General features: G+C 40.6%; 2 protein-coding genes across 3 annotated transcripts in view; both read right to left on the bottom strand.

Moving 5' to 3' along the window:
- Positions 1-24,126, bottom strand: part of LOC139456420 (uncharacterized) — a 90,269-nt gene that overhangs the window by 52,667 nt on the left and 13,476 nt on the right. The window contains exon 1 of one of the 2 annotated variants that reach the window (XM_071238121.1): positions 4,239-4,308. The exons of the other annotated variant lie outside the window; for it this stretch is intronic. The gene's annotated coding sequence lies outside the window, so the exon portion shown is untranslated. Of the gene's footprint in view, positions 1-4,238; positions 4,309-24,126 lie in introns of those variants that run through there. 2 annotated transcript variants of the gene reach the window in all.
- Positions 8,986-11,052, bottom strand: LOC139455031 (uncharacterized). The gene is made up of 5 exons (XM_071236617.1): positions 11,027-11,052; positions 10,304-10,426; positions 10,138-10,230; positions 9,745-9,946; positions 8,986-8,997 (listed from the first exon to the last, which is right to left on the bottom strand). The coding sequence occupies exons 1-5, from the start codon at positions 11,050-11,052 to the stop codon at positions 8,986-8,988; spliced, it is 456 nt and encodes a 151-aa protein (XP_071092718.1).

The following is a 24,126-nucleotide window of genomic DNA, read 5'->3' as shown; positions in this document are numbered from 1 at the left end:
CGTAATAATTTGCAATTCCGTGCCCTTAAGTTTTCCATGTTTTGTACCATGTTCTGGCGTGATAGTTGGCTATCTAGAGGATGTTTTTTAGGATGCCAACAACAGTCACACAACCCCGTAGTACACGGGGCTGTCAGGGGGAGATAACTCCTACTCAATACTGTCTCAAGGCGCTGAAATACAAGAAATATTGTTTGTGTCTTTTTACACTAGTCATGACTATGTGAAACTAAAGTAGGCCTTACAGCAGAGAGAATGTGTGTGTCTCCAGAGTGCCTATGTCAAACTAAAGTAGGCCTTACAGTAAAGAGAATGTTTCTGTCTCCAAAGAGCCTATGTCAGACTATAGTATGCCTTACAGTGAAGAGAATGTTTGTGTCTAAAAAAAATGCCTATGTCAAAACAAAGTTTCCCTTACAGTAAAGAGAATGTATGTCTCCAGAGTGCCTATGTCAAAATAAAGTTTCCCTCACAGTAAAGAGAATGTTTGTGTCCCCAGACTGCCTATGTCAAACTATAGTATGCCTTACAGTAAAGAGAATGTTTGTGTCTCCAGACTGCCTATGTAAAATAAAGTATCCCTTAAAGCAAAGAGAATGTTTGTGTCTCCAGACTGCCTATGACACACTATAGTATCCCTTACAGTAAAGAGAATGTTTGTGTCTCTAGACTGCCTGTGTCATAATAAAGTATCCCTTGCAGTAAAGAGAATGTGTGTGTCTCCAAAGTGCCTATGTCAAACTATAGTATGCCTTACAGTAAAGAGAACGTGTGTGTCTCCAAAGTGCCTATGTCAAACTATAGTATGCCTTACAGTAAAGAGAATGTGTGTGTCTCCAGACTGCCTATGTCAAAATAAAGTATCACTTAAAGTAAAGAGAATGTTTGTGTCTCCAGACTGCCTTTGTCAAAAAAATATCCCTTACAGTAAAGAGAATGTTTGTGTCTCCAAAGTGCCTATGACACACTATAGTTGGCCTCACAGTAAAGAGAATGTTTGTGTCTCCAGAGTGCCTATGTCAAACTATAGTATGCCTTACAGTAAAGAGAATATGTGTTTGTCTCCAGAGTGCCAATGACACACTATAGTATGCCTTACAGTGAAGAGAATGTATGTTTGTCTCAAGAGTGCCTATGTGGGAGTTACAGGTTTTGTTTAACTGTCAACTAACCAGTAATATACCAGTAGTATATAGTGTATATAATACATAGTGTAGTTAGTATTAGTATTAATATTAGCATTAGTTATTTGTGTCAGTATTAGTATATAGTGTATATAATAATGTAGTTAGTATTATCATTAGTATTTCTATTAATATTAGTATTTAGTATTATTATTTATTATTGATATTAGTATTTAGTATTAGTATTTAGTATTAATTTGCAGTATGGGTTTTAGGGATTTTAATGAATATTTGATACAACACCTTTTAACTTAGTTATGCTTGGGTCAGTCATTACCCTATCAGCTCCTTTGTGTCAGCCAGGGCAAATGTTCTGGTTGAGTGGTAGACCCTGTTGTTTTCCTTAGGGTCAGCTTTGCATGCTTTTTAACCCTCACTTGCACCTCAGTCACTACACAGACAAGTCACTGACAGACGACAGCAAGTGGGCACATTTTATAGATTTTGTGAAGCCAAGGTATGTTTCCAATTTAATACTCAAACATTTATAAACCTATCTTTTCATAAATAAGATTATATATATATAGGTGCACGTTAAATAAGGTATTTGTGATGATGTGTGTGAGATTTAGTCAATGTCTGATTCTCCTGGACAGGGTTTTGTTTGAATATGTTTATGATGCTATTATCATGTATGTGTAAAATGTATTGTAAGTGTGTGGACATTTATGATAGTTTTAGGATGTTTAGTAATTTATTGTGTTTTATGGTAGTGCTGTGTTCAGATCTGTAAATATGTATAAACAATAGCACTGATTTGATAATAATGTCCACACGTGCAAGAGCATTGTGTAAGGAAGCTTATTGTACATTTAGAATAGTTTCCATATTTATAGGTACTTTGATGTCACTGTAGCCCTGGCCATGTAGTCGTGGCAGACTAAAGTGTAACCCACACCTAGAGGCCATACTTCTGGTATGTTTACTTATCACCACATGTAAATATATTATTATTATTATTATTATGTTTATGTTTATGTTTATGTTTATGTTTATGTTTATGTTTATCTATTGATCACGTTTTACACCACCTAAGAAGTATTTTGATTTGACGTATGCATATACTACATGTATGTATAATGTAATTCTAATGATGTATCATGTTCTGACGTATACATATCCTCTATACATGTATAAGGTAATCCTAATGAAGTATCATGTTCTCATTTTAATTGTCATAATTTACAAGATTCTTATTGAGTGTTATTGTGTATTTCAGGCTGTGAAAGAAACGTATACCACACATACTCGTCATCTAATAAAACGAATCACACTCGTAGCAGTGTTTTCACATCATTTATCGATGCACACACTTATTCTGCTACACCTATGACACACTATATATGCCTTACAGTAAAGAGAATGTGTGTTTGTCTCAAGAGTGCCTATGACACACTATATATGCCTTACAGTAAAGATAATGTGTTTGTCTCAAGAGTGCCTATGACACACTATATATGCCTTACAGGGAAGAGAATGTGTTTGTCTCAAGAGTGCCTATGACACACTATATATGCCTTACAGGGAAGAGAATGTGTGTTTGTCTCAAGAGTGCCTATGACACACTATAGTATGCCTTACAGTAAAGAGAATGTGTGTTTGTCTCAAGAGTGCCTATGACACACTATATATGCCTTACAGTAAAGATAATGTGTTTGTCTCAAGAGTGCCTATGACACACTATATATGCCTTACAGGGAAGAGAATGTGTTTGTCTCAAGAGTGCCTATGACACACTATATATGCCTTACAGGGAAGATAATGTGTTTGTCTCAAGAGTGCCTATGACACACTATATATGCCTTACAGGGAAGAGAATGTGTGTTTGTCTCAAGAGTGCCTATGACACACTATAGTATGCCTTACAGTAAAGAGAATGTGTGTTTGTCTCAAGAGTGCCTATGACACACTATATATGCCTTACAGTAAAGATAATGTGTTTGTCTCAAGAGTGCCTATGACACACTATATATGCCTTACAGGGAAGAGAATGTGTTTGTCTCAAGAGTGCCTATGACACACTATATATGCCTTACAGGGAAGATAATGTGTTTGTCTCAAGAGTGCCTATGACACACTATATATGCCTTACAGTAAAGAGAATGTGTGTTTGTCTCAAGAGTGCCTATGACACACTATATATGCCTTACAGTAAAGATAATGTGTTTGTCTCAAGAGTGCCTATGACACACTATATATGCCTTACAGGGAAGAGAATGTGTTTGTCTCAAGAGTGCCTATGACACACTATATATGCCTTACAGTAAAGAGAATGTGTGTTTGTCTCAAGAGTGCCTATGACACACTATATATGCCTTACAGTAAAGATAATGTGTTTGTCTCAAGAGTGCCTATGACACACTATATATGCCTTACAGGGAAGAGAATGTGTTTGTCTCAAGAGTGCCTATGACACACTATATATGCCTTACAGTAAAGAGAATGTGTGTTTGTCTCAAGGGTGCCTATGTCAAACCAGTATGCCTCACAATAATGCGGTCTCAAGAGACTTTTTCTATTGTCGAAAAGTAAAGAAAGTTCATTCTTGTTCAATAATACAGTGGATAAATTCTAGTATTGTCAATTTAAAGTGGTATATCAAGGGATGACACAACACGACCTTAATTCGTCCCATGGCGGACCACTACGTCACAGCTGCCTGGTCAGTGTCGCCCTGAGTGATGGTCCCTCTCCGTGAGTTACTACAGCCGCGTGGGAGAAGTGGTTCACTCTGCCTGCAGGCACGGCGGACGATGTTGTGAGCACAGACATTATTCAACATCCATCAGAGTACAGTCATGAAAATAACATTCCTTGCCATACACCTGGGATTACAATTAACCTCACTGAAATTGTTGACACAAATGAAAACTACTTTATCAATGTATCCTAGCGTTTTAAAAGCAAAATCCAGGCCTTAGATATTCTATTAAACAGACATGCCTGGGGTCGTGTGTAGCTTATGTATTGTGTGAAGGAAGAAGACAACAGCGAGTGTTACACAGACATTGCCCCTAAAGTAGGTAGATATTTGACGATTTGTCTACTACTAACCTTTCCAGCCATGTCCAGTGCCATATCCAGGTATATGCCAAACGTTGTTTAGCGTCGGTCTACATGTGACAGCAACGCCCGAAAGTGCACTACACGTGGACGTATCACGACGTAGTCGCCTTTCACCAGACTTAGTCTAGTGCGAGTAATTCACAGCTGCTCTGTGCCGGACACTAGTTGATCGCGCAGGACGTTGTCCACGACTAATGCCGGCTTGGGGGCAGATGTCTGCCTGCTACCAAATCACTGGGGCCTTGACGAAGTTTCTGCTAGTCAATCATTCCTCTAAATCGAGACGCGGATGGTTGTCTTGGGGTATTCTTTCCATATAATACAACTGCTATAGCATCTCAACTTGTAATCCAATTACTTGGCAAGTCTACCGTATTGTTTCCCACAGCCGGGATTGCATCAAGGAGAAGCAGAGAGTAGGTTTGGGCGATTCTCTGGAGTCTGCGGGTAGCACGACGTCATCCAATGTTGCAGTCTAGAGCCACGGGCCGCCTCAGTTCTCTGCAACGACCACTGTATGTACCGTCAAGCCAGGCGAGACGTCATGTGGTTTAGCGCTTTTCAAGGAGATCGAACTATGTAGGAGGGAAATCGGAGCTGATCACCGTTTCTCGTGCTCAATTGTTTGTTTGCCGTCCAATTTGCCAGGCCACCCGTCTTTTTATAGCAACATAGAACACATGGCGAAGACCAATCCATAGAGGGAGCGAGAAAGAAAATATTGGCTGCATTTGAGAGTACTTAACCTCGCACCTTATCCCTTGTTCAAGAGATAATTATCCCCCGCTTTAAAAGATTTCTGGGTATCATTAGATGGGTGGCGAGCCCATGTTATATTTGCCAATATGTCTTTATTGACGACTTGCAAAGATCGCTGAAACGTCCCAGCTCATTTCAATCATATTAACTTGAACTGCGATGCTCCTTAGGGAAGAGACGACGAACAAGCAGAGATGAATTGCTACTAATTGTTCCCCGCCTGTCCGAGGCCAACACTCCGCTCACGGCGAGGAATTGTTGACGGTAGGAGGGCTTTAACTAATTAGTCGGAAAGAAAAGAATAAACCGGGGGAAATCAAAGCATGCGTCTTGAATGGTTGTATGAAAAAGCTGTGGTGTAATCGATATGTCATACACATGATGGCATGGAGCTTCACAATCACCGGTCAACGCATCATTGCTCCGTTTATGAGCAGCACAGAACACCGTCAGTACATACTGTATATCTCGCCCATCTAGCACAATACCACCATTAGATAGCTTTCACACGGAGAAAATGCTCCGCCAGTCTAATCTAGGATAGCAGATATATAATCTATATTTGTCGTGTGCAGTTAGCAATAGTAGTATATTACTAAGTAGATGGCTTTGAATATCCTCCAGGACAAGTTTGTTGTGCCAGCTAGTCGGCGGCTTAGTCGCCTTCCAGCGAACAGTGGTCTGTTGTCAATGAATATTACTTCTTCAACGTTCCTTCATTATAGCATAATGATTTACCTTGTGTTAGGAACCAGTTCTCTAGTGCCCAGTATGAGGCAGCGAAATGTAGAACTCCATGTTTCCCAAATGTGTATTATGTGAATCAAAATTCAGATAGCTATATGCTAGTTTATATGTGAAATAACGGAATATTTCGAAATTCAATATCATGTGCTCACCAAGGTGAATTTGTACTGACAACAATACAAACAAGACCTTTGCTGGTTAGCCATTTCATGCAACCGCAAATACCTGATGAGACCATATTTCAGCATTACACTCGCTCATTACACTCACAACAGAGGAGGGCGTCTGGTCATACTTCAAGCCGTCGTCGAGATAATCCGCTTGTAAACAACTCTACTTGCTCTCTATAATTCATAACTTTCACATCGCCAATGCTGCGGCGCACATACGAGTATGACGGACAATGAACTATTGGTAGGGCTGATTTACTACATTTATCAAGCAACCGAACATATGCGTCCACAGTCATTGTCCACCGTCACGCCTCTGTAATGTACAGCTATATATGTCCACCGCCACGCCTCTGTAATGTACAGCTGTATATGTCCACAGTCACGCCACTGTAATGTACAGCTGTATATGTCCACAGTCACGCCACTGTAATGCACAGTTGTATATGTCCACCGCCACGCCACTGTAATGTAGAGCAGTATATGTCCACAGTCACGCCACTGTAATGTACAGCTGTATATGTCCACCGTCAAGCCACTGTAATGTACAGCTGTATATGTCCACAGTCACGCCACTGTTATGTACAGCTGTATATGTCCACAGTCACGCCACTGTAATGTAAAGCTGCATATGTCCAGTCACGGCACTGTAATGTACAGCTGTATATGTCCACCGTCACGCCACTGTAATTTACAGCTGGATATTTCCACAGTCACGCCACTGTAATGTACAGCTGTATATGTCCACAGTCACGCCACTGTAATGTACAGCTGTATATGTCCACAGTCACGCCACTGTAATGTACAGCTGTATATGTCCACAGTCACGCCACTGTAATGTACAGCTGTATATGTCCAGTCACGCCACTGTAATGTACAGCTGTATATCTCCACAATCATGCCTCTGTAATGTACAGCTGCATATGTTTACAGTCATGCCTCTGTAATGTACAGCTGTATATGTCCACAGTCAAGCCACTGTAATGTACAGCTGTATATGTCCACCGCCACGCCTCTGTAATGTACAGCTGGATATGTCCACAGTCACCCCACTGTAATGTACAGCTGTATATGTCCACAGTCACGCCTCTGTAATGTACAGTTGTATATGTCCACAGTCAAGCCACTGTAATGTACAGCTGTATATGTCCACCGCCACGCCTCTGTAATGTACAGCTGTATATGTCCACCGTCACGCCACTGTAATGTACAGCTGTATATGTCCACAGTCACGCCTCTGTAATGTACAGCTTTGTATGTCCACCGTCAAACCACTGTAATGTACACCTGCATATGTCCACCGCCTCGCCTCTGTAATGTACAGCTGTATATGTCCACAGCCACGCCTCTGTAATGTACAGCTTTGTATGTCCACCGTCACACCACTGTAATGTACACCTGCATATGTCCACCGCCTCGCCTCTGTAATGTACAGCTGTATATGTCCACAGCCACGCCTCTGTAATGTACAGCTGTATATGTCCACCGTCACGCCACTGTAATTTACAGCTGGATATTTCCACAGTCACGCCACTGTAATGTACAGCTGTATATGTCCACAGTCACGCCACTGTAATGTACAGCTGTATATGTCCACCGTCACGCCACTGTAATGTACAGCTGTATATGTCCACAGTCACGCCACTGTAATGTACAGCTGTATATGTCCACAGTCACGCCACTGTTATGTACAGCTGTATATGTCCACAGTCACGCCACTGTAATGTACAGCTGTATATGTCCACAGTCACGCCACTGTAATGTAAAGCTGCATATGTCCAGTCACGGCACTGTAATGTACAGCTGTGTATGTCCACCGCCACGCCTCTGTAATGTACAGCGGTATATGTCCACAGTAACACCGCTGTTATTTACAGCTGTATATGTCCACCGTCACGCCACTGTAATGTACAGCTGTATATGTCCAGTCACGCCACTGTAATGTACAGCTGTATATGTTTACAGTCATGCTTTTGTAATGTACAGCTGTATATGTCCACAGTCAAGCCACTGTAATGTACAGCTGTATATGTCCACCGCCACGCCTCTGTAATGTACAGCTGGATATGTCCACAGTCACGCCACTGTAATGTAGAGCTGTATATGTCCACAGTCATGCCTCTGTAATGTACAGCTGCATATGATCACCGCCTCGCCTCTGTAATGTACAGCTGTATATGTCCACAGTCAAGCCACTGTAATGTTCACCTGCATATGTCCACCGCCACGCCTCTGTAATGTACAGCTGTATATGTCCACAGTCATGCCTCTGTAATGTACAGCTGTGTCTGCCAACCGTCACGCCTCTGTAATTTACACCTGCATATGATCACCGCCTCGCCTCTGTAATGTACAGCTGTATATGTCCACATATACCGTCGTCGTCGAGATAATCCGCTTGTAAACAACTCTACTTGCTCTCTATAATTCATAACTTTCACATCGCCAATGCTGCGGCGCACATACGAGTATGACGGACAATGAACTATTGGTAGGGCTGATTTACTACATTTATCAAGCAACCGAACATATGCGTCCACAGTCATTGTCCACCGTCACGCCTCTGTAATGTACAGCTGTATATGTCCACCGCCACGCCTCTGTAATGTACAGCTGCATATGTCCACATTCATGCCTCTGTAATGCCCAGATGTATTCTTACTAAAGGATTAACTGTTATGGGGATATCAGTACACGTCACGTATCTGATACATTCATCCAAATGGAAACAACTTGCCGTGGTCTGGAAGCATGCTGTATAGGTCGACTGGGAGCAGTGACAGCACGTGCACGGTGGGTTTGGGGATTAGCTGACTGGTACAAAGGTAGGAGACTTGAAGCTTTAAGATTTCTGTGGCCAAAGACATCGTCAACACGTCCATATGTTCTATTTTCGAGAAAGGATACACAAACCGATTTCCATATTTTAACAAACATACCTTTCCAGGTAGGATACTTGGACTAAGTTGTCTAATACCCATAGAGTCAACAAGCGTCACCCATGCAGAAACAAGGAGCAGGCAATATGTAGTCAGTGAGAGAAACCCATAAAGGTGACATCAGCAGAATATCTGTCACAAAGTTATACACTTAAATCGTATGAAAACCTGTGAACAAAAGACAGTAAAAGAACTGATATTATATCACTGAATTGTATTTAAAATTAGTAAGAAAGACACTAAAAGATCCGACTACTACACAACGACACAACATATATTGAGGGCTTAAGATGACTTTAGTATCCAAAGGCGGCCATAACGGGGTCAATAGGGATGGCATAGCAGTTGGACTGAATATTACCTTTAGTTACATTTAGCTGAAACTCGATGACAAGGCCGACGATACATGGGCTATGTTCATAACATGGCGTTACACGTCAAGATACATCGACTATGTACACAATATGGCGTTATACGTCAAGATACATGGTCTATGTACACACCATGGAGTTACACGTCAAGATGCATCGACTATGTACACAATATGGCGTTACACGTCAAGATACATGGTCTATGTACACACCATGGCATTACACGTCACGATACATCGACTATGTACACAATATGGCGTTACACATCAAGACATAACATAATACCCGGTCCTGTGGTACTGCCGCTTATGTTATGCACTTTGGTACAAAGGCTTATGTTATGCACTGTGCTGCTACGGCTTATGAAAGGCAATTTTGTCCTGAGGCTTATGTAAAGCACAGTGGTGCTTATTCTTATGTTAGGCACTGTTGTAGAAAGGCTTAGGTTAGACGCTGTTGTGTTAAGGCTTATGTTAGACGCGATAGTGTTAAGGCTTTTGTTATGCACTGTGGTGTTAAGACTTATGTTAGACGCTGTGGTGTTAAGGCTTATGTTATTCACTGTGGTGTTAAGGCTTATGTTATGCACTGTGGTGTTAAGGCTTATGTTAGACGCTGTGACGCTAAGGCTTATGTTAGACGCTGTGGTGTTAAGGCTTATGTTATACACTGTGGTGCTGAGGCTTATGTTATGCACTGTGGTGATAAGGCTTATGTTATGCACTGTGGCGCTAAGGCTTATGTTAGACACTGTGGTGCTAAGGCTTATGTTTTATGTTAGATGCTGTGGTGTTAAGGCTTATGCTAGACGCTGTGATGCTGAGGCTTATGTTAGATGCTGTGTTGTTAATGCTTATGTTATGCACTGTGGTGCTAAGGCTTATGTTAGACACTGTGGTGCTAAGGCTTATGTTTTATGTTAGACGCTGTGGTGTTAAGGCTTATGCTAGACGCTGTGATGCTGAGGCTTATGTTAGACGCTGTGGTGTTAATGCTTATGTTATGCACTGTGGTGCTAAGGCTTATGTTAGACACTGTGGTGCTAAGGCTTATGTTTTATGTTAGACGCTGTGGTGCTAAGGCTTATGTTAGACGCTGTGGTGCTAAGGCTTATGTTAGACGCTGTGGTACTAAGGCTTATGTTAGACGCTGTGGTGCTAAGGCTTATGTTAAACGCTGTGGTGCTAAGGCTTATGTTAGACGCTGTGGTACTAAGGCTTATGTTAGATGTTGTGGTGTTAAGGCTTATGCTAAACGCTGTGGTGCTAAGGCTTATGTTAGACGCTGTGGTACTAAGGCTTATGTTAGACGCTGTGGTGTTAAGGCTTATGTTTTATGTTAGACGCTGTGGTACTAAGGCTTATGTTAAACGCTGTGGTGCTAAGGCTTATGTTAAACGTTGTGGTGTTAAGGCTTATGTTAAACGCTGTGGTGCTAAGGCTTATGTTAGACGCTGTGGTACTAAGGCTTATGTTAGACGTTGTGGTGTTAAGGCTTATGTTAAACGTTGTGGTGCTAAGGCTTATGTTAGACGCTGTGGTACTAAGGCTTATGTTAGACGTTGTGGTACTGAGGCTTATGTAAGGCACTGTAGTACTTAGACTTATTTATGTTAGACACTAGGCATGGATTGTATTAATATGTGTGAGCGGTTCTCCGTGATTGAGATTTATAAGCTGACAGTTAGAGCTTCAAATGTTTGTTTTTTAAAGACCTCTCAAATCGATTTTACAACCCTTTACTTAGTCATTGTCATTTGTTATAAACGAGTGCCACTCATACTGACACACCTCAATGCGACAACGACAGCACACATGTTTGCATAATAAGGGCATAACCTTCTCGCAAACTAAGCGAAGACTTGCGAGGTGAACATGAATTATCATCAAAGCTAGAACTAAGAAAAACAGTAAGAAACATACATGTTTGTCATTATCTATCAATCTGAAACATGTTGATGATTCTTAAAATATACAAAACATAATATACCAACACCTAAAGACACTGATTACTCTGATATAATCGAAAAACAATTTTAAACGCACTCTTTTTTGTTTACTTCGATACATAGAAATGTTATAGTACGGCATCACCGTTATTTATACATTATGTATACTGGCTGCCTCATTCAGGTACTATGTATACTGGCTGGCTCAATCAGTTACTATGTATACTGGCTGGCTCATTCAGGTACTATGTATACCGGCTGCCTCATTCAGGTGCTATGTATACTGGCTGACTCATACAGGTAGTATGTATACTGGCTTGCTCATTCAGGTACTATGTATACTGGCTGCCTCATTTCAGTTACTATGTATACTGGCTGGCTCATTCAGCTACTATGTATACTGGCTGCCTCATTTCAGTTACTATGTATACTGGCTGGCTCATTCAGCTACTATGTATACTGGCTGCCTCATTCAGGTACTATGTATACTGGCTGCCTCATTCAGGTGCTGTTTATACTTGCTGCCTCATTCAGGTACTATGTATACTTGCAGACTCATTCTGGAACTATGTATACTGGCTGCCTCATTCAGGTGCTATGTATACTAGATGCCTCATTCAGGTAATATGTATACTCGCTGGCTCATTCAGGTACTATGTATACTTGCTGCCTCATTCAGGTACTATGTATACTGGCTGGCTCAATCAGTTACTATGTATACTGGTTGCCTCAATCAGTTACTATATATACTGGCTGCCTCATTCAGTTACTATGTATACTGGCTGCCTCATTCAGGTGCTATGTATACTGGCTGACACATTCAGGTGCTATGTATACTGGCTGCCTCATTCAGGTGCTATGTATACTGGCTACCTGATTCAGGTACTATGTATACTGGCTGCCTCATTCACGTAGTATGTATACTGGCTGACCCAATCAAGTGCTATATTTACTGGATGCCTCATTCAGTTACTATGTATACTGGCTGCCTCATTCAGGTGCTATGTATACTCGCTGGCTCATTCAGGTGCGATGTATATTTGTAGGCTCAATCAGTTACTATGTATATTGGCTGGCTCATTCAAGTACTATGTATACTGGCTGCCTCATTCAGGTACTATGTATACTGGCTGGCTCATTCAGGTAGTTTTTGTACTGGCAAGCTCATTCAAGTTCTATGTATACTGGCTTGCTCATTCAGGTGCTGTGTATACTGGCTGCCTAATTCAGGTACTATGTATACTGGCTGGCTCATTCAGGTACTATATATACTGGATGCCTCATTCAGGTGCTATGTGCACTGGCTGCCTCATTCAGGTACTATATATACTGGCTGCCTCATTCAGGTGCTATGTATACTGGCTTGCTCATTCAGGTGCTATGTATACTGGCTTGCTCATTCAGGTACTATGTATACTGGCTTGCTCATTTAGGTTCTATGTATACTGCCTTGCTCATTCAGGAACTATGCATAATTCCTTGCTCATTCAGGTACTATGTATGCTTGGGGACACGGGTGGTCCAGTCGTCTAAGGCGCCGCAATTCGCTGTGCAGAGTTGCGTCCCTTGGGCACACCAGAAACCTATGATTATTGGCTCGAATCCCGGTTCGCCCCGATTATGTTTCTAGGTTTGTCAGCACCATACCCGTGCTCGTGGGTTTCACCGAAGTGGTAAACGTCTGAGACCTGCATCACTTCGGGCTTTCCTCCCACATTAAGCTGACACGTCGCGATATAACTGGAATACTGTTAAAAGCGGCGTTAAACCCCCCTCACTCACTCACTCACTATGTATACTGGCTTGCTCATTTAGGTACTATGTATACTGGCTTGCTCATTCAGGAACTATGTTTAATTCCTGGCTCATTCAGGAACTATGTATACTGGCTTGCTCATTCAGGTACTATGTATACTGGCTTGCTCATTCAGGAACTATGTTTAATTCCTGGCTCATTCAGGTACTATGTATAATTCCTGGCTCATTCAGGTATTATGCATACAACCTGGCACATTCAGGTACTATATATATAATTCCTGGCTCTGTGTATACTACCTCACTCATTCAGATGTTATGTTTAATTCCTGGCTCATTCAGGCGCTATGTATACTACCTGGCTCATTCAGGTACTATGTATAATTCCTGGCCCATTCAGGTACTATGTATACTGGCTTGCTCATGCAGGTGCTATGTATACTGGCTTGCTCATGCAGGTACTATGTATAGTGGCTGGCCCATTCAGGTACTATGTATACTGGCTTGCTCATTCAAGTACTATGTATACTGGCTGCCTCATTCAGGTGATATGTATACTAGCTGGCTCATTCAGGTACTATGTATAATTCCTGGCCAATTAAGGTGCTATGTATACTGGCTGCCTCATTAAGGTGCTATGTATACTGGCTTGCTCATTCAGGTACTATGTATAGTGGCTGGCCCATTCAGGTACTATGTATACTGGCTTGCTCATTCAGATGTTATGTTTAATTCCTGGCTCATTCAGGCGCTATGTATACTACCTGGCTCATTCAGGTACTATGTATAATTCCTGGCCCATTCAGGTACTATGTATACTGGCTTGCTCATGCAGGTGCTATGTATACTGGCTGGCTCATTCAGGTACTATGTATACTGGCTGCCTCATTCAGGTATTCTGTATAATTCCTGGCTCTGTGTATACTACCTCACTCATTCAGATGTTATGTTTAATTCCTGGCTCATTCAGGTGCTATGTATACTACCTGGCTCATTCAGGTACTATGTATACTGGCTGGCTCATTCAGGTGCTATGTATAATTCCTGGCTCTGTGTATATTACCTCACTCATTCAGATGTTATGTTTAATTCCTGGCTCATTCAGGCGCTATGTATACTACCTGGCTCTTTTACGTACTATGTATAATTCCTGGCTCATTCAGGTACTATGTATACTACCTGGCTCATTTAGGTACTATGTATAATTCCTGGCTCGTTCAGGTGCTATACATAATTCCTGGCTCATACAGGTACTATGTATACCACCTGTCTCATTCAGGTATTCTGTATAATCCCTGGCCCATTCAGGTGCTATGTATAATTCCTGGCTCATTCAAGTACTATGTATAATCCCTGGCCCATTCAGGTGCTATGTATACTGGCTTGCTCATTCAGATACTTTATTTAATTCCTGGCTCATTCAGGTCCTATGTATAATCCCTGGCCCATTCAGGCTTGCTCATTCAGGTGCTATATATAATTCCTGGCTCATTTAGTTACTCTGTGTACCTCCTGGCTCGTTTACGTACTATGTATAATTCCTGGCTCATTCAGGTAATATTGATAATTCCTGGCTCATTCAGGTGGTATGTATACTGACTGGTTCATTCGGGTACTATGCATACTGGCTGGCTCATTCAGGAACTATGTATACTGGCTGCCTCATTCAGGTACTATGTATAATTCCTGGCTCATTCAGGTGCTATGTATACTGGCTGGCTCATTCAGGTACTATGTATACTGGCTGCCTCATTCAGGAACTATGTATACTGGCTGGCTCATTCAGGTGCTATGTATACTGGCTGCCTCATTCAGGAACTATGTATACTGGCTGGCTCATTCAGGTACTATGTATAATTCCTGGCTCATTCGGGTACTATGCATACTGGCTGGCTCATTCAGGTACTATGTATACTGGCTGCCTCATTCAGGAACTATGTATACTGGCTGGCTCATTCAGGTGCTATGTATACTGGCTGCCTCATTCAGGAACTATGCATACTGGCTGGCTCATTCAGGTGCTATGTATACTGGCTGGCTCATTCAGGAACTATGTATACTGGCTGCCTCATTCAGGTACTATGTATAATTCCTGGCTCATCTAGGTTCTATGTATACTGGCTGGCTCATTCAGGAACTATGTATACTGGCTGCCTCATTCAGGTACTATGTATAATTCCTGGCTCATTCTGGAACTATGTATAATTCCTGGCTCATTCAGGTAGTATGTATACTGGCTGCCTCATTCAGGTGTTATTCAGGTGGTATGTATACTGACTGGTTCATTCGGGTACTATGCATACTGGCTGGCTCATTCAGGAACTATGTATACTGGCTGCCTCAATCAGTTACTATGTATACTGGCTTGCTCATTCAGGAACTATGTATACTGGCTGCCTCATTCAGGTACTAGGTATAATTACTGGCTGTTTCAGGTAGTATGTGTACCACCTGGCTCTTTCAGGTACTATGTATGATTCCTGGCTCATTCAGGAACTATGTATACTGGCTGCCTCATTTAGGTACTATGTATAATTCCTGGCTCATTCGGGTAGTATGTATACCACCTGGCTCATTCGGATACTATGTATACTGGCTGGCTCCTTCAATACTAAGCACAATTCCTTGTTCATTGAGGTACTATGCACACTGGCTGGCTCCTTCAGGTGCTTTGTGTTATTCCTGGTTGCTGATTCACGTACTATGTATACTAGCTGGCTCATTCAGGTACTATGTATAATTCCTGGCTAATTCAGGTACTGTGTATACTGGCGGGCTTATTCAAGTACTATGTATAATTCCTGGCTCATCTAGGTTCTATGTATACTGGCTGGCTCATTCAGGTACTATGTATAATTCCTGGCTGATTCAGGTAATATGTATACTGGCTGGCACATTCAGGCGCAATGTATAATTCCTGGCTCATTCAGGTGTTGTGTATAATTCCTGGCTCATTCGGGTACTATGTAAAATTCCAGGCTCATTCGGTTAATATGTATACTGGTTCTTTGTATCCTGGATGGCTCATTCAGGTGCTATGCATAAATCCTTGCTCATTCAGGTACTACGTTTATTACCTGGCACATTCAGGTGCTGTGAATAATTCCTGGCTCATTCAGGTCCTATGTTTACAACCCCGCTCATTCAGGTACTGTTATAATTCCTGGCTCATTCAGGTACCATGTGTAATTCCTGGCTCATTCAGGTGCTATATATAATTCCTGGCTCATTCAGTTACTATGTGTACCTCCTGGCTCGTTTACGTACTATGTATAATTCCTGGCTCATTCAGGTAATATTGATAATTCCTGGCTCATTCAGGTGGTATGTATACTGACTGGTTCATTCGGGTACTATGCATACTGGCTGGCTCATTCAGGAACTATGTATACTGGCTGCCTCATTCAGGTACTATGTATAATTCCAGGCTCATTCAGGTGCTATGTATACTGGCTGCCTCATTCAGTACCTATGTATACTGGCTGCCTCATTCGGGTACTATGTATAATTCCTGGCTCATTCAGGAACTATGTATACTGGCTGCCTCATTCAGGTGTTATGTTTAATTCCTGGCTCATTCAGGTGCTATGTATACTGGCTGTGCCTTATTCAGGTGTTATGTTTAATTCCTGGCTCATTCAGGTACTATGTATACTACCTCGCTCATTCATATACTATGTATAATTCCTGGCTCATTCAGGTACTATTTATTATTCCTGGCTCATTCAGGCGGTATGTATACTGACTGGTTTATTCGGGTACTATGCATACTGGCTGCATCATTCAGGTACTATGTATAATTACTGGCTCATTCAGGTAGTATGTGTACCACCTGGCTCTTTCAGGTACTATGTATGATTCCTGGCTCATTCGGGTACTATGTATACTGGCTGGCTCATTCAGGTACTGTGTATAATTCCTGGCTCATTCGGGTAGTATGTTTACCACCTGGCTCATTCAGGTACTATGTGTGATTCCTTGCTCATTCAGGCGCTATGTATAATTCCTGGCTCATTCAGCTACTATGTGTACCACCTGGCTCATATAGGTGCTATATGAGTCATTTTCAAAAGATGTCACTATTTCTGTCCGAACCCATTAAAATTTAAAAAAAAAATATATTGACATTGCAATTTGTATCGATTATCACCTGCAAAGTAATGCATCTAGTAAAATGGTTATTTTCAATCATTGTGTCATATTATGTGTTTTTGATGCGTTTTAAATGGGTAAAAAGTGCATTTTTGGCTGTCCCAATGCATTTAGCTTCAAATTTGAGAAACTGTCATTTTATAAATATTGGCATATATATAATATTACTGTGGTTATCTTATAAAAACGAGATTCATTTAGGAATTTCAGTGTATGATTTCAATCTAACTGATATAATTCCTGAATAATAATCATATATAACACCGTCCTTAGATGTTGTGTCTTTCCTGTAACACTTAATAAAACTTTGGAATAATCAATGATCCCCAATGCAAGGATATCAGTACTTTCTGTCATTCCTAGTACCATTTCCTATACAATAGGAGTGTGATGTGCTATGTGCACCAGGAGACAAATAAGCACTAAAAGTTAACCAAAAAGGTAAGGAAATGATGAGTATTTTCATTTCATGTCTTTCCCATAACGCTATAATTCAATGGAACAGATGCAAAATAGTTATTTCAAGATCCAAGTTTATGTGCCGATTCATGAACAGAAAATTGTGTGAACATTCAGCTTCATGAAGGGACCATTAATTAGTCAATATAATTTTTTATCTAATGATTTGTCTTTCCTGTAACAGTCTTTCCTGTAACACTAAATTCTGTTACAGCTAAGACAGATTTTGTTATGGTAATGACTTTCTTCACTTAATAAGCTATAAAGTAAGAATACTATTACTTTCTGTTCTTTTACAACATTCCAACTGAATATTTTTATTCAGCAGTTTGAAAGACAAAGCTGTATTTTATGATTTTGAGCAACGTTGTCAGAACATATGGTTTTTATAAGAAATGTGTTACAGTAAAGACATATTTTGTTATTGTAATGACATTTTGCAATTGAAAAGTTATAAAGAAGCAAAGTAAATTACTCTGTTCTTTTTCAATATTCTAATTAATTATTTCAATCAAGCAGTTTGTAGGATAAACTTGCACTTCATCATTTTATGCAAAATTATTGAAACACCTAATTGTTATAAGAAATGTGTTACGGCAAAGACAGTTTTGCTTCAGTAATGACATTCTACATTTCCATAAGACAATCAGAATCAAAGTAACTACTCTCTGTTATGTTTGATGATATATTGTACTAAAGGGATCAATGAGATTTTAGTTACTTGTTCCTAAGCTTGCTAAAATAAGTGTTTATGATTTCGGAGTTAATATGGTACCATGGTTATAGATAAGACAAACTTTACATTTTATATAGAATCATGGCAGTGATCATGAAGTACCTAATAGCTTATGGGTATTTTCTATTTTAAAAGGTCAAACAAGTTTTAGAATACGAGTTTTGGAGAAAAACATTTCTTCACTGCACTAAAATTCAACTCTCTACGCTTCTTTATTTTCTGAAAAGGTCTTTGTTGGCAAAGACAAACACTCAAGTATGACAATGTATAGATTTCATTACATCATCAAAATAATTTGAAATTCACTAATGCTGATTTCATGAAGGTTTACTTAATAGCAATGTTTGCTTGACTGGAATACAAAGCAACTCCAAAGTGGAACTGTACAACTAAATTAACCATGGCAATGACAAATAGCGAGCTGTATCCTTGTACTATGTTATCAAATGGTAACTGCTCACCATCATGTCGCAGTGTACTTGCTTTTGGGACAGTTGACAGAGCAGCAGAAATGACAGTGAAAGTAGTCTCTGAACTTGTTGCCAATGAAGCCAAAGATTTTGATGGAAATTTCCAGTCTCAAGGCATAAAGGAAGGATGTCAGTGTAAAGGGACATAACTTGCCACGTCATTATGCTCAGTATTCTGACATATATGTTCCAGGAACTTGTCTCACAGACAACATAGTCCAAAGCATATTTCGACTCAAAACCCTCAAAGTGAAGAGTCACAAGTCTTTTATGGGAATCTGGCAAATTCACACTTTAGCCAATGTTTTGAACAGACCACTACACACAATCTACCCCAAATGTGGTTAGTGAAGGAGAGAAGGTGAAGGCTGAAGATGCTGTTAGAGATAGAGAGAAAGTGAAGATGAAGAGGCTAGTGATGGAGAGAAGGTGAAGGCTGAAGATGAGGCTAGTGATGGAGAGAAGGTGAAGGCTGAAGATGAGGCTAGTGATGGAGAGAAGGTGAAGGCTGAAGATGAGAGGCTAGTGAAAGAGAGAAGGTGAAGGCTGAAGATGAGGGGGCTAGAGATGGAAAGAAGGTGAAGGCTGAAGATGAGGGGGCTAGTGATAGAGAGAAGGTGAAGGCTGAAGATGAGAGGCTAGTGAAAGAGAGAAGGTGAAGGCTGAAGATGAGGAGGCTAGAGATGGAAAGAAGGTGAAGGCTGAAGATGAGGAGGCTAGAGATGGAAAGAAGGTGAAGGCTGAAGATGAGGAGGCTAGAGATGGAAAGAAGGTGAAGACTGAAGATGAGAGGCTAGTGAAGGAGAGAAGGTGAAGGCTGAAGATGAGGGGCTAGTGATGGAGAGAAGGTGAAGGCTGAAGATGAGGAGGCTAGTGATGGAGAGAAGGTGAAGGCTGAAGATGAGGAGGCTAGAGATCGAAAGAAGGTGAAGGCTGAAGATGAGGAGGCTAGTGATGGAAAGAAGGTGAAGGCTGAAGATGAGGAGGCTAGAGATAGAGAGAAGGTGAAGGCTGAAGATGAGAGGCTAGTGAAGGAGAGAAGGTGAAGGCTGAAGATGAGGGGGCTAGTGATGGAGAGAAGGTGAAGGCTGAAGATGAGGAGGCTAGAGATGGAAAGAAGGTGAAGGCTGAAGATGAGAGGCTAGTGAAGGAGAGAAGGTGAAGGCTGAAGATGAGGGGGCTAGTGATGGAGAGAAGGTGAAGGCTGAAGATGAGAGGCTAGTGAAGGAGAGAAGGTGAAGGCTGAAGATGAGGGGGCTAGTGATGGAGAGAAGGTGAAGGCTGAAGATGAGGAGGCTAGTGATGGAGACAATCATCCCAAAGTTACAGAAGACTCCAGAATCATTGAGGTTGACAATAACATTTGGTCTACAGTTAAAAGCCACTATGAAGGGGTATAATGTCTTGGGAAGACAGCTATAATCTTTCAACTTTCTTCTTAGATGGCTTGATGTTTCAAGTGTTGCATTCCAGGTTGTAGTTTAGATTCTTACTTGCAGTTGAAAGTTGTGTTCTAATTGTAGGTCATGTGTTTTCTGACATTTTCTGAATTGTTCATTCTTCAAGTTGACCAAGTCTTTATTGTCTCAAGTATACCACAATTCTTTTACCAAATACTTTCAGTGTTTCACAATATTAGTAAAATTAATACTCAACCTCAAAAACTTTGGATTTGATTGTTGATCATAGAAACCATAAAAAGACATGAAAACTATTCTCTAAATGTCTTTCATGTAACAAAATGTTGTCTTCACCATAACTGTCTTCTATCACATCAGTCTGGAGATTTCACAATGAGATGGAAATATAACAATAACTATATCTAGTGGCACCCCTGTTTGGTAAACCTTTGTTTACTTATGATAGTGAAGTAACTAGGCTGACCAAAACTTTGTTTCACATTGTCAGTACTGTAACGTCTTAGGTCTTTCCTGTAACAGTTATAATGTAGGTCATAGGTAACATTCTTCATATTAATCATTTAAAAATATAAATATAACAAACATGTGCATTGTTATTCAAAGTAACACATTTGCTATTACAGTAAAAATGCGGAAACTGCTTGGTGATCTAAAATGTCATTGTATGTTAATTTGTTCTGTCATGTAACAAACCTTTGTCCTTACTGTAACATATTTTAGAATTTATCCTTTAAAAAGTTGGAATAAATTTATCAATATAACTGAAAAAGATAATGACTGGTATTACTTTTGCAAGCATTATTATGTACATGAGAAACATTTAAGATAATCTTTACCACTCTTTTCATATTGATGATATGAATTTGCAATGTCTTTTCTGTAACAAATATAGTCAATCCTGTAACATGCATGTCTTTCCTATAACGCACTCATTTAAAAAATATATATATCTTAATATGTCTTTAGTTTCCGCAATGAGACATAAGTTGATCACAGTTTATCTTTGTTTATCAAATAAAAAACCTCCAAGAAATCTTGAAAATTTAGAAATCAGAATATTTATGTTGAAGGGGTAACAGTATTTCATAGAATTGACACTGAGCACATATTGGTCATTAAGAGACTAAATAAATGCCCTTCATCCTCACTTCAAGTTGAATATACAAAAATATGAAGAAATAAATATGTTTCGTATGTGCTTTTTGCATTTTCATGAATTTCAAACCAAAATAATTCACACAAACATTGTTATGGGAAAGACAAGCCAAGTTTCAGTTGCCATGGTAACTGGTTATTCTTCTTTCAAAAAAGCATCATTAAGACTTCCATTTGATGTTACTGACAGCTTCAGATATTTGTTACTCCATTTAAACCAAAAAAAGATATCATATCAACCATTGGATTTTGTAATTTTGGAAACTCAAATAGTGACATCTTTTGAAAATGACTCATATATGATTCCTGGCTCATTCAGGCGCTATGTATAAATTTTGGCTCATTCATTTGCTATGTATAATTCCTGGCTCATTCGTGTAGTATGTGTACAACCTGGCTCATTCAGGTAATATGTATGATTCCTGGCTCATTCGGGTACTTTGTGTACCACCTGGCTCATATAGGTGCTATATATGGTTCCTTGCTCATTCAGGCGCTATGTATAAATTTTGGCTCATTCATTTGCTATGTATAATTCCTGGCTCATTCGTGTAGTATGTGTACAACCTGGCTCATTTAGGTGCTATGTATGATTCCTGGCTCATTCATCGGCTATGTATAATTCCTGGCTGATTCGGGTAGTATGTGTACCACCTAGCTCATTTAGGTACTATGTATGATTCCTGGCTCATTCAGGTACTATGTGTACCACCTGGATCATTCAGGTGCTATGTATAATTGCTGGCTCATTCAGGTACTATGTATAATTTCTGGCTCATTCGGGTAGTATGTGTACCACCTGGCTCATTCAGGCGCTTTGTATAATTCCTGGCTTATTCATTTGCTATGTATAATTCCTGGCTCATTCATTTGCTATGTATAATTCCTGGCTCATTCAGGCGCTTTGTATAATTCCTGGCTCATTCATTTGCTATGTATAATTTCTGGCTCATTCGGGTAGTATGTGTACCACCTGGCTCATTCAGGCGCTTTGTATTATCCCTGGCTCATTCATTTGCTATGTATAATTCCTGGCTCATTCAGGTACTATGTGTACCGCCTGGCTCATTCAGTTACTATGTCCAGCACCATATATTACCAGATATTATTAAGACCATCTGACTGAGCCAGGTATTATACAAAGTGTCTGATGACACAAATCAGATTAACACTATATAATATTCATAAACACCAAATCCATGCCATCTTCTGATGGCATTTAACGTAGATTTACAGTAAGCTGATGTTCCAAGTTGATGCTTCCACCTCCTTAGGTCAGGTCCTTACAACAGGATAGGATGGTCTGTTCCAGACTATTGTATTTGTGGGCAGGAAGCTGTTTACATGTTCGTAATTTGTTGGTCAGAAAAGATTAATACAATATTTACTACACTGTACCACGTTAAATGCTGCTGTAAACATATACTGAACCGCAAAAGAAACGTCACCCTAAGTAACATTGCATGAAAAGTTGTCATTTAAATATCTGGGTAATTTTTGTCAACGTTTCTAAAATTTAACATTACCTTGTCCGGAAAAATGAAATTTGATGATAAAGAACAAAGCAGATGACAATAAAACCGATCGCCCAGACGCATAACGGCAACGGCCATGGTAACCCACTGCACGTGAGTTCCGTTCAAATTGAAATGCACATGCGTTCCCCCATTTCTTGCCCTATAAATATCCACCCAGATCGGATACATTCATTCGTTATTGAATTACTACAACATGCCAAGATTAACAAGAAATCAGCGACACCAAACCCTTGGACGATTGCAAGCTGGACAATGCATTTCAAGTCCACGTAAGGACCATGAAAAGGCTCCAGCAACGGTACCAGACCACCAACACTACAGATGACCGACCACGTAGTGGAAGACAAAGGGTCACCACCCGACGTCAGGATCGTCAGATTGTGCGACAATATCTTCAACGGAAGTTTGCTGCGGAAACTGCTCGACAGACCATGGGGACACACCAGCGACACATTAGTGCAGACACCGTGCGTCGACGATTCACGAGCAGACACCACCACTGTCACAGACCACACCGACGACCCATTCTGACACCACGTCATCGCCGGGACCGTCTTCAGTGGGGAGTCTGCGACGCCATGGGAAACATTATTCGGATACTTGTGTTGTTGAGAGAGACTCGTGGGGTGGTCCGAGCATTATAGGGTGGGGTGGAATTGGTCTTGCACAGAGGGTCGGCCCTGTGGTCTTCCAGAACATCGGTCCAGGGAGAGGCAATGGTGTCACAGCAGTTCGGTACATTGATCAAGTCTTGACACCACACGCCATACCTAATTTGGCCGTCGCCGCAACCACGAGTTTCAGCATAATAGCATCCGTGCCCACACTGCGAGGTGTCTAGCCGGGAGAGCCACATTTCAGAAATGGCTATTGCCGGTAGAGCCACATTTTCAGCTGAGTGCATTTCACCTATTCTACCGGGTAATTAATTAATCCGATTACCGATACCTGTATATGAGTGTCCCACATTTTAATTATACTCCTAATTTAATACTCCCAGACTGAGAGAGGCGACCAGTTCCTACACCGTGTTAGTGACGACATCCTCATCTTCACTACAGACAAGAACATTGAACATTTGTGTACTGCAGACATTGTATTTTGTGATGGTATATTTTATTTTATGCCTGTCCCAAGTTGTTTGATCAGATTTATTGTTTACATGCTGAGGTGTTTGGCCATATGTTTCCATTAGTTTACTGTTTGTTGTCCAATCGAAAAAAAGAGTGTTATGTCAACATGTTTCAGTACCTATG

This window comes from Haliotis cracherodii, unplaced genomic scaffold (assembly GCF_022045235.1).
Source record: "Haliotis cracherodii isolate W230 unplaced genomic scaffold, xgHalCrac1.p SCAF_11, whole genome shotgun sequence".
In the NCBI taxonomy this organism is placed as follows: domain Eukaryota; kingdom Metazoa; phylum Mollusca; class Gastropoda; order Lepetellida; family Haliotidae; genus Haliotis; species Haliotis cracherodii.
The sequence above is the reverse complement of the archived record's forward strand: the minus strand, read 5'-3'. Positions and strand labels throughout refer to the sequence as shown.